Source organism: Natrix helvetica (genome assembly GCF_964273705.1).
Source record: "Natrix helvetica genome assembly, chromosome: Z".
Taxonomy (NCBI): Eukaryota; Metazoa; Chordata; class Lepidosauria; order Squamata; family Natricidae; genus Natrix; species Natrix helvetica.
Window position 1 is genome coordinate 16,453,294 of NC_138554.1, and position 13,831 is coordinate 16,467,124.

Consider the following 13,831-nt stretch of genomic DNA (forward strand, 5'->3'; position numbering starts at 1 on the left):
GCGGAAATGAACTGGGAGAGGGCAGCGTTCTCTCTCTCCCCCGCCCTGTGCTCGTAACGTCACTAGAGATCGACCTTGGAGCCAAACAGGAAGTGACGAGAAAACGGGAAAGACAACTGCCGAAGCCTTTCGAGCCGTGAGTGTAGACCAGGCGCTCTTTTCGGGGGGGGGGGCTTTGGGGGGGGGATGGACTACAATTCCCAGGCTTCCCGGCCTTGCTTTAGGGTTGGGGTTTTAGTGTGACTTAGAAGCGAGGGGAGAAAATATCCCTCTTGACTTAATCACGACTCCCCAAAAGAGAGCTGAAGTTGCCTTCCTCCGCTTGGCACCTTTCAGGGACTACAACTCCCAGAGTCCCCAAGGTGCTTCCCCCCCCCCCCCCAAGAGGCAACTGGACTTTTTGGTTTTTCTTCGAAGACGTTTCGCTTCTCATCCAAGAAGCTTCTACAGCTCTGACTGGATGGTGGGGAATGGAAGGATTTATCCTCCTTGCAGACCGATTGGCATTAGAAAATCATTTTAAAAAAAGGAATGCAAATGCCAATCTGCCTGCAAGGAATATAAATCCTTCCATTCCCCACCATCCTGTCAGAGCTGAAGAAGCTTCTTGGATGAGAAGCGAAACGTCTTCGAAGAAAAACCAGAAAGTCCAGTTGCCTTTTGAAAAAGCACCTTTGGGACAACCATGACCTAGATGCCTGAGAATCTTCATAAACCTTCAGGGACTACAGCTCCAGACTTCCCAGCCAGGACACGGCTAGGGATTCTAGGTGTTGTAGTCCCTGAGATATTCCATACAGAGGTTGGGGAGAAAGGATTTATGGGAACACTTTACAGTTGCAGGGACTACAGAATCATAATAAAGAGTTTTTTCATTACAGTTGTGGGATGATAATTTGATCTTCGGTGTGGCTTCACCACCCCACATTGGGGGTGGGGTGGGGTAGAATGGATTACCTTCAGAAGTTGTGGGTGCTCCAACTCTGGAAGTTTTTAAGAAGAGATTGGACAACCATTTGTCTGAAATGGTATAGGGTTTCCTGCCTGGGCATGGGGTTAGACTAGAAGACCACCAAGGGCCCTTCCAACTCTTGTTATTCTGGAGAGGGTGATGACTTGTGGATTTAGAGAAAATATTGGTGACATTGCTATACACAAGAGTTTATTTGAACTGCCAGCTGCTTGGATGATCTGTGGCAATCAGGAAACCAAGAGCTTCCCAGGTTCCAATGCAATGTTGACTTTCTGGCTAGAGATGTTATAATACTATAATATACTGCTGAACAGAATGGAGGCAATGATGTAAGAGCTTGCGATTTCTTCAGGATTGTGGGACGCATGGCAAAAAGGGTCAGGCTGCTCCCTTCCTTAATATTCAATTGCGGATCTTATTTGGAGTGTGCATTGCCTCTTTTACAGGCAACAATGAGTGCCGGAGGGGGACTGGTGACCAATCGTGGACGACGTTTCAAATGGGCCATTGAATTGAGCGGTCCAGGCAGTGGTGGAAGGTAAGTCCCTAGGAAAAGACCTGTATGTGTCTCCCTACCAGGGGTGGGTTCCTGCCAGTTTTAACCTCTTCTATAGAAGAGGTTCCACAAATCTACAGTGCCGTTTAGAACCGGTTCCAGCTCCCTCCCCCTGCCCGTCCGCACATCATCAAGATGAAGAGCGAGAGGAGGAATTCTGGGAGTTGAAGTCCACAAGTCTTAACGCTGTCAGGTTTGAACACCCCTGGGTTTTTTCCCTCTAAAGGGTTATGGGTGCAAGGGTTTTGTAACTTGACAGCTTTAAGACTTGGGTGCTACAAATGCCAGAGTTCCTGAGCCAAGATTTTGGTTGCTAAGCAAGAGCGTTAAGTGAGTTTCACATTATTTTACAAGTTGGCCACACCCACCCAGTCACATGGGCAAGCCACTCCCACCTGGTCACATGGCCAGCAAGCCACTCCCACAAAGCAGGCTACACCTACAGAAGAGGTTCTAAAAACTTTGAAACCCACCACTGCTTCCTACATAAGCAATCTACAAATGTTGGGCATGTGCATTTGGATGAGGGGTTTCTTTTCTTTACCAGAGGCCGAAGCGACCGGGGCAGCAGCCAAGGAGACACACTCTACCCCATAGGCTATTCAGATAAGCAGGTGCCTGACACAAGTGTTCAGGAGACAGATCGCATCCTGGTTGAAAAGGTAATGTCCTGCAGAGGAAGAACTGAGTATTAGAAATGCTATAGTTGTTTGAAATGTATATATAGACTTTGCTTATTGAATTCTATCGTATTTTTTCCTCCTTATATGTTTTAGCGCTGCTGGGATATTGCTCTTGGTCCCTTGAAGCAAATCCCTATGAACCTATTCATCATGTACATGGCAGGGAATACAATCTCCATCTTCCCCACCATGATGGTCTGTATGATGGCCTGGAGGCCCATCCAAGCACTAATGTCCATCTCTGCTAGTAAGTCTATCACTATCCAAACCCTTCTTTTATCCCATTTTTTTCCTCCATTTTCTATTTTGTGGGGCTGTTATTCCAATTAATAAAAAATACCGGTAAAAAAAAAGGGACACGGTGGCTCAGTGACTAAGATGCTGAACTTGTCAACCAGAAAGGTTGGCAGTTCAGTGGTTCAAATCCCGAGCACCACATAACGGAGTGAGCTCCCGTTACATTTCCCAGCTTCTGCCAACCTAGCAGTTCAAAAGCAGTAAAAATGCAAGTAGAAAAATAGGGACCACCTTTGGTGGGAAGGTAACAGCATTCCGTGCGCCTTTGGCGTTTAGTCATGCCAGCCACATGACCAGATACATCTTCAGACAGCGCTGGCTCTTCGGCTTTGAAACAGAGATGAGCACCGCCCCCTAAAGTCGGGAACAACTAGCACATATGTGCAAGGAGAACCTTTACCTTAATATCGGTAATAGTCTTGGTTGTGTTCCAAATGCAGTTTGAACAATTTCAAAAATAGGATACACGCAAGTGCTTTCTCTTTTTAAAAATGTGAATACAAGAACTCTTGTTATGTGGGCAGTTACATATGGTACAAATAAGTAAATGCTGTACGATAGGTTATGCTATAAGCCAAGAGAATCCAGGAAACAATAAGGTGAAGGAAGAATATTTGCTAGCTGGATTTGCGACATCTATTCTAGAGGCTTATAAGAAAAAGAGGATTGCTAGGGGCAGAGAGATCCCTCTGATTAAGATCCATATCCAGATTTGTGCTTGGCTTCAGGGTTGCCTTTAGGACAAAGTGTTTGCAAAGTAGCTTAATCCCCAATGATAAAAAAACTCAGGAAGATTGACTTTATATTTCCTACTCCTTGCTCAATTATAAATGACTTATATTAGTATTTTAAGATGACTCGCGAATCTCTTGCTAAACCTAGTTTCTGGAAAGATTCTTCAATTGACAACCACATCCCCAAATAGTGCGCTTCTATCCAGTACTGTCATCCAGTGTGCTGTATAGTGTTTCATACTCCACAGGGTACATTATCTCTTTTTCTGTGTGTGTCCCCACAGCCTTCAAGCTACTTGAAAGCTCAAGTCAGAAGTTTCTTCAGGGACTGGTATATTTAATTGGCAACCTGTTAGGATTGGCCTTGGCAGTTTACAAGTGCCAGTCAATGGGGCTACTGCCAACTCATGCTTCTGACTGGCTGGCTTTTATTGAACCACCTGAGGTAAGTGTGAAGAGTATGAAGAATTCTCCTGCCACCACTCCCGTAGATCATCTCCTAACTAGCCTATGTGTATCGCTGAGGGGTGGAGGTGGTGGTGGCATACAGGATAGATTTCTTGGATCAAAGCTGCCAGGTCTCTTTTGGCACTTTTAATTTCACAAAAGGGCAGTATTGGATGTTTTACAAGAACCCAGATCTAATCCAAGAGTTTTTAACATTCTCTTGCTTAGTCTCTGTTTAAATCCTTAATCTCTGTTTATCCTGTTTAAAGATAGCTTAATTTTCAAAACGCTGGCTTTGTGACTCATATTTATTTTCTGTCTTCTGCCTAGCGTATGGAGTACACAGGCGGGGGTCTGATCTTATGACCTGACCCATTTCCAGAAATCAACTGCTGCTCTAGTTGCCTGCCTTGGTATTGTGAATTATTCTTCCTTCTGCTGACTCCAAAACGTGCTGGATTTTAAGGGCATGTTGCTGCATTGTGGAACAATAGGAAGCATTTGCAGAATGTTATCCAGAACAGGAAGGACTGGTATGCTTTGGAGGAGTTGAAGCAAAAGATATTCACCCTGGTAAATTTTCCCTCGGTTAAAATAAAAATAAAACCTTTTAAGTGTGTCTAGTGCTTCACTGAAGTTCTACCATCAGATAATGCCTTTTTCTATAACATGTACATAATACTAGACGTGCTCAATGTCACGATGATGACCAGATTACATACTGAGCACTTCACTTCTCATTTAAAAATTATGCAGAAAGAGGTGACCCAAGAAGGCATCTATAGCAGTCTAATGTCAAAGCTAAGAGATCTAGGCTAAATGGATACATACTTTGACTTGAATGTAGGGTTAATTCAGATAATTCTAATTTTTGATAAAATTTGGATTTTACTATCCTAAAGCCAAGTGAAAAGTGTATAGGAATGTGCTCGATGACCTCTTGTGGGAAAGATGGAGTTGGAACATTTATAAGATTCTAATAGTTTATCAATTATGTATGAACATACATAATGAAAAAATGTGAAGGCTTCATGGAGAACAATGGGGCAGGACAGTGGCTGACCAGTTAAGATGTTGGGCTTCTGTGGATTTTACTCCACTAGTTGTTGCTGATTAAGCTGGCAATGGTCAGCTGGAAAGCCAGCAGTACAGGTTCAAGACCCAAGCGCCATGTGACAGGGTGAGCTCCCGTCCTCACCCCAGCTCCTGTCAAAGCTTGCAAATGCGAGTAAGTAAATAGGTACCACTTCAGCAGGAAGATAATAGCCGTCTGTGACATCATGCTAGCCACATGAGTGTGATAATGTCTTTGGACAGTGCTGGCTCAATGGCCTTGGAAGGGAGATGACCATTGCCAGCTTAATCAGCAACAACTAGTGGAGTAAAATCCACAGGAACTATTTTACCTTTATGATGGAGAACAAACAGCTACTCCAAAATTCATGTACATTACCAAACTCTTAAGCCACTGATAACTGATTTACTGGGTGGGGGGAGGATAAATTTGTTATTCAATAACCTGTTCACATTAATCTCAAAGTCATGTTTGTATGAACTAGAGCACTGGATGTAGGTTTTCTTTTCAAAATGTGGGAAATGCAAACATATGCCCCTATTTATTTTAACTGCCTTTTTATATATGATACCAAGGCTGTAAAGTGGATGAATGTTACGTAATGAATACATGAGCTTTGCAAGTGGAGCCGCTTAGGCACAAGTAAAAAATTTTTTAAAAATTGTATACAAAATGTTTATTCTTTACATAATTCGAGAAGCAAAACAAATCACACTCCCAAATTTGACGCGATGTAAACAAGGTTGCACCCTGAATAAATTTAAAAAAAAGTCTCAGCCAAAATAAGAGATGTCTGTGAAATTCTCTTTTAAAAAATAAAACGAGAGGCTTGAGATGTGTCTTTTAAGGCTAACCCGAGGGAGTGGTCCCTGTATTCTATTCTTGAGCAAGAGGTACCAGGAGGAGGAGACATCCATCATTGAAATTAGACAGGACAAAAATAGACACAGCACCTTTCCCTAAGTTTGCTTCTGTAGAGGTAAGGAAAAAAACTCCATCCCAAACACGTGATAAAAGTAAGCTGTATATGCTTGTCACTGACATCAAAGAGGGCAATCTTGCTTGGCACAGAAGACGTGGCATTAAATTTTCTTCTTATCCAAGCTTGGAAGAAGAGATGGACTCTTCAAAAGCCAAGAGGGCAATTTGGAAAAATCGGAAAACCCCGTTTTTCAGAATAGAAATCTTTTCCCCCTCAATGTGTGAGAACAAAGTATGACAGCCGCCTGCTGTGGTTTTACAGAATTATCTATAAAAAGAGGAAAAAGGCAGCTGCTCGATTCGGTAGAAGTGCAAAGGCCAGATGGAAAAGAGATTTCTTCCATCAATAGGCTGCTTCCACCCTAACTTGAGGAGCAGCCATTCTCTCCCCTTATCAGCAAACAGTGTATCTGATTCACAGAATACCACAAGGGATCCGGGTTAAGCACACTGAAAAGTGACTTCCAACTTTCTAAGAGCTTATTGCGGCCTTGATTTCAGTGGGAAGGGAAGCAAAGAGACTTTGGTGCTGACCGGGAGAAAACAGCACAATGAAGGATGGATTTCCCTTTTTCTAAATCACCCAGCAGGAGCTCCTTTCCCTTCTTGTTCCTCTTAACATGATAGTGACAAGTAACATCTTCTCCAACTGGGCCAAACCGGCTGCTTCAGCTGATGGATCCTGTCACTCCTTTCCTGATCTTTTGCTCCTCTTTAAATGCCCTGCAGAATAACTACTCGCGACACACGGCTCCTACATTTCTTGAGAGGGTTGACAGAGCAATTGCCTACCTATCTCTAAATTTCCCTCAAACGACAAAGCCTTTGTGAAGATTCTAGCGCATAGCTCCTAATTCGATGGAAGCTGAAGAAGCTGCCAATTATCCATCCTCCAAACATTGGGGGTGGGGGGAAACGCCCAATTTGAAGACCCTGAATTGCCACGAGAAATGAAAGCAAATAGGTGTGGCGGTAATAGCTGATCTCCTCGGGAGATCCAAGTGGCACATGGGAACAGGTAGGAAAGCGAGTATCCATTCGAATACAGTTCATCAGGAGGAAGACCCCCCTCCCTCCATCCTCTATGAATAGATGGTGATGACCTCGCTGCCTCCGCCCCGTACAAGCAGCACACGCTCCAGCCCCTCAGTGAGCACCTCCAGGAATTCCATATCTGCGGGTGGAAAAGAGTCAAAGAACAACACAACACGATTCTTCAGAGCCACCCCCACTCCTTCCGGTACCCGGTAGAAAAGGATACAGTTTTCATCGCCTTCAGGGTTTCGTGGTGGCCCAGGCATGTTCAGCAACACAAGCTTAGCCTCATGGGACTTGTTGACAATAACTTCATTGAGCTTGACAGCTGTGTGCATACGCCGCACGTTAGACTGATCCCTAAATTGGGGGTGGGGGAAAAAAATAGCAAAACAGGGACCCATATAAATATATCCATACAGCAAGCTTTACCGGTATTTCTAATCTCTAGTCTAAGGCTTGGCTTGTAAGAAAATAAGGTATTTATTATGGATTAGAAACTGAAAATAACACAGCCAGACATTCCTTCCTAAAAGAAGAGGGAATAACGTGGTAATTGCAGAAAAGCAAACTAAAAGTACTAGCAAGAACTTCTAATGGGTAACTTCTAACCCAGATCTGTTTAATTTAGTGTCCCACCCAACACAATGACCCTCTTCCAAGGAGAAACAGGTCAACGCTCTGTTCTGATCTAGGCTTCCCCAAAAAGCACAAGGCAGAGTCCTGGTCCCCCCAAAAAACCCTTTTATTAAATGAATGTGAAATATTGGAAAGCTGCCATGTAAATATTTTCCAAATGAGGTGGTGTGCAAGGAAAGGCTAGGCCCAGAGTCTCTGAGATTCACAGACAGATTTCCACACTCCTGAAACGAATCTAACGACGAACGGATTGTTTCCTGCAAAAGCCCACTCCCCTTTCACTCCTCTTTTATTTCCTTTGGGAGGGGCCAATCACCTTCCTCCTGTGACTTTGCTCCCAAGTCTACCCTGATTTCTGAGGAGTTCTTTTCTTCTGGCAGCTCTGCACATGCGCACACTGGGAACAGGCTCCAGCTGTTCCTCTGCCTCATGGCTGTCTAGCTCCGAAGGCACCTGATCACTGCCAGACAGCCTTGGCCCCGTCTCTGCCTTCAATGCAGAGCCCTCATACGAGCCTTCCCCAGCCTCCAGGACTGGCCCAGGTTCCTCTCTAACCCCCTCACTGTCCAACCCTGCTGGCAACTCTGCTGGCCACTGGTAGGCCACAACACACTCAACCAAATCTGAACCAACCACGGCAGGTGCCAATATTGGAAATTCAAATGGGGATTGGTTGATAATAATGTGACTCGGGGACCATCCTGCAAACTTTATATCATATTACAAAAGAATGCCCCCTCAAAAGCTGCCCCAGGCCCTACAAGAACTCCAACCTCTCAAGGGCACTGCTGTCCAGTGGCTAAACTATCTAGATATCAGGACATAAACTTAATCACTCTACTACATAATTTAATTTATCATTAATATTGTGGGTTTTTAAAATGATTCACGATAATGAGTGTTTAATATTTTGATACACATTTTATATGCCATTTTTGTGAATTGCATGCACTCCTGCTGTTATGCGTTAATGCCATATGAAATAAATCAACACAGGAAGAGCCCTGGGACATGCTGGAAATGGAGAGCGTTACTCATGGGAAACAATGGGATCTATGGTGGAAAATATGAAAGGCATTTAGAATAAAACCCAGACAGGATTGTGGTAAGATTAAGCTAGGTTTCGTATCACTTTCCAAGAAAAATTTGGAAGCAGAATAGCAATAGCGACAGCACTTAGACTTATACACCGCTTCACAGGGCTTTACAGCCCTCTCTAAACTGTTTACAGAATCAGCATATTGTTCCCAACAATTTGGGTCCTCATTTTACCAACCTCAAAAGGATGGAAGGCAGAGTCAACCGTGAGCCGGTGTGAACTGAACTTCCAAACTGCTGGCAGTTGTTGTCAGTTAGCAGAATTAGCCAGCAATACTGCCTTCTAACCACTACGCCACCACAAATGGCAAATACGAAAAGTCTAATGACAGTAGAAGCGTATATCAGAAATAACCCAGTAATTGACATCTTACGGACGCATGTTGAGCAGGTCTTGGAAACCCTCCAGGGTCTTGAACTTGTGTCCATGAGAAGCCATGTATTTGTCCTTGGTCCAGGTCATGTGCACCTTCTCCTGGTAGGTCTCAGTCTCTTCATCATCATCTGAGCCAATGCTGGTCAGCCGCAACATTGAGTTCCTGTCTTTCACAAGCTGGGCCTATATACAAGGATGGCATCACTGATGCTTTAGTGAAAAAGAAACCCAGATCGGTTGCTCTTTTTCAAGCCTATTTTTTCCCACCTTTGTTTCAGCCCAGTTCACCTCGCGTTCCCGTTCTGTTTTAGAGAGGCGCATTTGGCGCAACATCTGGGAGCGCTGCTCCATCATCAAAGTGCGTTCATATGTGTAGGCAGAGATATCACTGTCGTGCTGCAAGAGAAAAAAAGGGACAGCTGATATTGGACAACCCTCCCAGCCCCACATTCTGACCCAGTTTTCTCGAGTACTACTCAACTGCTTATTTGTGAGGGAAAAAACCCTTTTTATTTGACAAGGCAGGAATAAACTGCATTCACGGACAAAACTCCAGGTAACCAGTCCTTAGATGTTTCAACAAGCAGTAGCAGTCTCTGCTCACACCCGCTGAGCTAATTGCAATGTCTCTGAGTTCCCCACAGGGAGGCTCCATTAGCACCTCTACCCCAACACAAAGAGTCCTGAGCAACCTGAGTATTGGCAAAGAAATCCTGGCAAAGAAATTCAATGGAAGGATATCTCCTGTAGCATGAACAGTAGTCTTACAGCAGTGTTTCTCAACCTTGGCAACTTGAAGATGTCTGGACTTCAACTCCCAGAATTCCCTAGCCAGCGAATGCTGGCTGGGGAATTCTTGGAGTTGAAGTCCAGACATCTTCAAGTTGCCAAGGTTGAAAAACACTGGTCTACAGCAACCGGCGCCTCCCACACCCCTCCTCTTTATGTTCCAGTCAGGGAGGGGCTTGTTAACGGCTCCATGTTTTCCTGGATAGCCGGCCCCCAGCCCTCTATTGCTCCCTTCTCCTCTCTACACATACTCACATCTGGGATGGGACCCAGCTGTTCCTCCCCTTTGCTCAGCTCAGGCCCCAAAAGCAGCTGTCTCTCTGCCTGAGCATGAGTAGAGGAGCCCTGCTCTGCTATCTGGCTCTGAGTCCTCTTGCTCCTCAGAGCCTTCCACAGGCTCCGATGTTAACCCAGGCACCCACTCCGCCTCATCTGACGAAGCACAACTTCCAACCCCTGGCTAGGTCCAACATTGTTCTGTCATTCATAACCTTAGCCATATTTCAACCAATCTGCAAAGATTCACTTCTCTAGGAATGTGCATGTCTACAGGCATTCTGTGCAAAAGAAGAGTAGCCAGCCTATAATTCTTTCTTTGAAAGGGAACACATTTTTTTAAACATCTCTTTTTGATCCTCGTTCCCATGGTGAAAGAAGTTTGTAACTTGGGGGCAGGTAGTGGGCAATGCTAAAGGAACCAGGAATGAGCATGAGTGTGGCTTCCATCAGATATCTCTAATCCCTTTTGCCCCATTAAATATGTCTCTGTCCATCAGATATATTTCTAATCCCTTTTTCTTCATTGGATATGCCTCTAGCCATTAGATGTGTCTCTAATCCCTTTTTCCCAATTAAATACGTCTCTTTCCGTTAGGTACAGGTAGTCCTCTATTTACAACAATTCATTTAGTGGCCAAAGTGACGATGGCATTGAAAAAGTGACTTATGACCATTGTTCACACTTAATGACCGTTGCAGCATGCCCATAGTCATGTGATCAAAATTCTGGCACTTGGCAAATGGCATGTATTTATGATTGTTGCGGTATCCCAGGGTCACATGATCCCCTTTTGCAACCTTCTGACAAGCAAGGTCAATGGGGAAGCCAGATTCACTTAACAGCCATGCTTCTAACTTAACAACTGTAGCGATTCACTTAATGGTGGCAAGACAGGTCGTAAAATGGGGCAAAAGTCCCCTAACCAATGTCTCACTTGACAACAGAGGTTTTGGGCTCAACTGTGGTCTTAAGTCAAGGACAAGCTGTATAGCTCTAATCTCTTTTCCCTCATTGGATATGTTTCTATCTATTAGTTATGCCTCTAATCTCTTTTTTCCCCATTAGACAAAGCCAAGGTGGCACAGTGGTTAGAATGCAGTACTGCAGGCTAATTCTGCTGACTGTCGACTGCCAGCATTTCAGCAGTTCGAGTCTCAACGACACAAGACTTCCATCCTTCCGAGGTCAGTAAAAGGAGGATCAAGGCAACAGACTGACTCTGTAAACCGCTTAGAGAGGGCTGTAAAGCACTGTGAAGATATATATATATATAAGTCCAAGTGGTACTGCTATTGCTAGATTGTGTTTCTAACCCCCCACTGTATTGTGTCACTCACCATCTCAACGACCTCCACCTCTGCCTCGATACGAAGGTGATAAAGGAAGGTGGCCAGATCCTTCTTCATCTGTATGCTATTGTCCTCCAGTTGGGCTACTGTAAAGATGCGGATTTTGCACTTACGCCACACCTTGGAAGCAAGGAGAGAAGGAAATCAGTAAACTCCGCTCTGCCAATTAACGCCTGCTCCATGTCTCAGCAATGTCTGCCCATCACCACCTTGTGCTGCTTGAGAAGGAAGGGGAGGAGCATCAACATCCCTCCATCGTGCACAATCCACCAGACATCAATGTTGCCCTCGGAAAAAGGCTCTGCGTTGCTAGGGTAAAAAGCCACGTTCTTTGCCACAAGCAAGGCCAGGCGGGCAGCGGTAGTCACGCGGACAGTGCCTGGAGAACAGGAAGAGGAACTTATGCAATTGGTTCGGTTGACTCTCGGGACCTCTCGCCCCCAATTGCTTTGCCCCATAGGGAAACCGTACCAATAAAAGTCTTCCAAGCACGGGCATCCTCACTCTGGCGCCAGGCATTCGGCCAGCCCATCACCACCGTGTTGTGCTTCATGCCGCCCAGCCCGCAGGACTGAATGAGGTGAGAGATGCCCTCTCGCACCTTGGCAGCTACCACGATCTGGCAGAAGCCTTTCACACGTTCTGCCTCCATCAGATGTTTGATGGTCTGAAATAGCAATAGCAAAAGCACTTAGACAAAAAGGAAAAGCTGGGTTTTTCATGGGCAGGTGAAGCCCAGCAAGATAGCAATAGCCATAGTATTTAGACTTATTTACCGCTTCACCGTGCTTTACAGCCCTCTCTAAGAAGTTTACATAGTCAGCCTATCGCCCTCAACAATCCTTTTACCCACCTCGGAAGGATGGAAAGGCTGACTCAGCCTGGTGAGATTAGAATTGTCAAACTGCAGGTAACCGGTACTCAGCAGAAATAGCCTGCAGTACCGCATTCTAACCACTGCGCTACCACGGCTCTTAAAGCAGCTTAAAGGCAAAGCTGCAAAAAAACTACTCAGCATTGCAAACAGGGGAAACTTTACAGATAATCCTTGGCTTACAACAGTTTACTTAATGACCGCTCAAAGTTACGACGGCACTGAAAAAAGTGACCTAGGATCGTTTTTTCCAGACTTGTGACAGCTGCAGCATCTCCATGGCCACGTGATTTACATTCAGATGCTTCACAACTTATTCACATTTTTGATGGTTGTCCCCTTCGACAAGCAAAGTCAATAGGGAAACCAGATTCACTCAACAACTGGTTTACTAATTTAACAACTGCAGTGATTCACTTAAAGAATGTGGCAAGAAAAGTTGTAAAAGCCAGAACTCAACATAATAAATTTCTCACTCAGCGACATACATTTTGGGCTCAATTGTGGTCGCAAGCTGAGGACTACCTATATCAGTGACAGCGAACCTTTCTGGCACAGAGTGCCGAAAAGGTTGCACAGAAGTGGGCACACACCCTCGTCGAAGCCATGCTCCAGAAAAGCTAAACCTCCGAGGTCCAACCAACAATCAGCTGGTTGACCCACATGTGCAGGCCGGTTCTCGGCACAGCCGTGCGCATGAAGGACAGCTGACTGTAGCACGCATATGCACCTGGAAAACAAACAGACAAGGCCGCGCGTGCCGGGCAACATGGCTTCGCATGCCACTTTGGGCATGCGTGCCATAGGTTCGCCATCAAGGACCTATATTGTAATGTAGAGCTATAGGATTTATATATAAAGATGGTCCTTTAGATCTGAACACAGTGCATGGATTCATTAGAAAGTATCTGATGATTCCGTTCTGAAGAAGAGCAAAAATCTGTAATATACAGGTAGCCCTTGACTTACAAATATTTGTTTAGTGGCCATTCAGTTACAACTACACTGAAAATTGATTTACAACTTTTTTTACACTTCTGACTGTCGCAGCATCCTGTCACGTGATCAATATTTGGATGATTGGCAACTGGTTTATATTTAAAGATGGTTGCAGTGTGCAGGATCATGCGATCCCCTGTAGCACCTTCTGATAAGCAAAGTCAATGGGGAATCCACATTCACTTAATAACCGTGTTACTAACTTAGCATCTGCAGTGTTTCACTTAACCACTGTGGCAGGAAACCTTGCAAAATGGGACAAAGCTCACTTAACAACTGCCTCGCTTAGCCGCAAAAAAGTTGGCCTCAATTGTGGTCGCAAGTCATGGGTTACCTTTAGATATTAGATGCTCTCTATAGATGCTACTAACACGGCAAACCTATGGGACGCCCGCCTCCCACCAGCCAGCTAATTTTTGGCTCTCTGCCGCACATGGGGGAGACGTGTGCATGTGCGGAGGGAGGATGGAAGGGGTGCGGCACGCCCCTCACATCCAGTTTTTGGACCCAGTGAGTTTTAGGGAAGCCTGCTAGGCCCAAAATGGGCTGGGGGGGAGTGGCGCTCCCTCATGCCCCATTTTTGGCCCCAGAAGGCTTCAGGGAGGCCTGCTAGGCTCAAAATTGGTTGCGGGGGGTACAGTGACCC

The 13,831-nt window shown here is 45.1% G+C and overlaps 2 protein-coding genes across 12 annotated transcripts in view; one reads left to right on the top strand and one right to left on the bottom strand.

Moving 5' to 3' along the window:
* The first annotated feature begins 1 nt into the window (after position 1).
* EMC4 (ER membrane protein complex subunit 4) lies at positions 2 to 4,309 on the top strand. The gene is made up of 6 exons (XM_081971752.1): positions 2 to 136; positions 1,420 to 1,511; positions 2,077 to 2,191; positions 2,306 to 2,459; positions 3,528 to 3,688; positions 4,021 to 4,309. Exons 2-6 carry the CDS (start codon positions 1,426 to 1,428, stop codon positions 4,054 to 4,056), a joined length of 552 nt encoding a protein of 183 aa, XP_081827878.1. The 5' UTR covers positions 2 to 136; positions 1,420 to 1,425; the 3' UTR covers positions 4,057 to 4,309.
* A 1,117-nt stretch (positions 4,310 to 5,426) lies between these two features.
* The window catches only part of SLC12A6 (solute carrier family 12 member 6), a 59,508-nt gene continuing 51,103 nt past the window's right edge, over positions 5,427 to 13,831 (bottom strand). For 9 of the 11 annotated variants that reach the window (XM_081971739.1, XM_081971733.1, XM_081971743.1 and 6 more), the window contains 7 exons: positions 11,784 to 11,979; positions 11,522 to 11,691; positions 11,301 to 11,432; positions 9,162 to 9,290; positions 8,893 to 9,077; positions 7,008 to 7,141; positions 5,427 to 6,920 (listed from right to left, as the gene is read on the bottom strand). In XM_081971739.1, the coding sequence (XP_081827865.1) occupies positions 6,829 to 6,920; positions 7,008 to 7,141; positions 8,893 to 9,077; positions 9,162 to 9,290; positions 11,301 to 11,432; positions 11,522 to 11,691; positions 11,784 to 11,979 (1,038 nt within the window). In that variant the 3' untranslated portion in view covers positions 5,427 to 6,828. The remainder of the gene's footprint in view (positions 6,921 to 7,007; positions 7,142 to 8,892; positions 9,078 to 9,161; positions 9,291 to 11,300; positions 11,433 to 11,521; positions 11,692 to 11,783; positions 11,980 to 13,831) is intronic. The other 2 variants (XM_081971740.1, XM_081971738.1) reach the window with 1 other exon arrangement.

Bases quoted from the DNA above. Each gene is read 5' to 3' on its own strand.
- EMC4 (XM_081971752.1), top strand. From the start codon at position 1,426: ATGAGTGCCGGAGGGGGACTGGTGACCAATCGTGGACGACGTTTCAAA. The intron at 1,512-2,076 runs GTAAGTCCCTAG...TTTCTTTACCAG, and splicing joins GGTCCAGGCAGTGGTGGAAG to AGGCCGAAGCGACCGGGGCA. The intron at 3,689-4,020 runs GTAAGTGTGAAG...TCTTCTGCCTAG, and splicing joins CTTTTATTGAACCACCTGAG to CGTATGGAGTACACAGGCGG.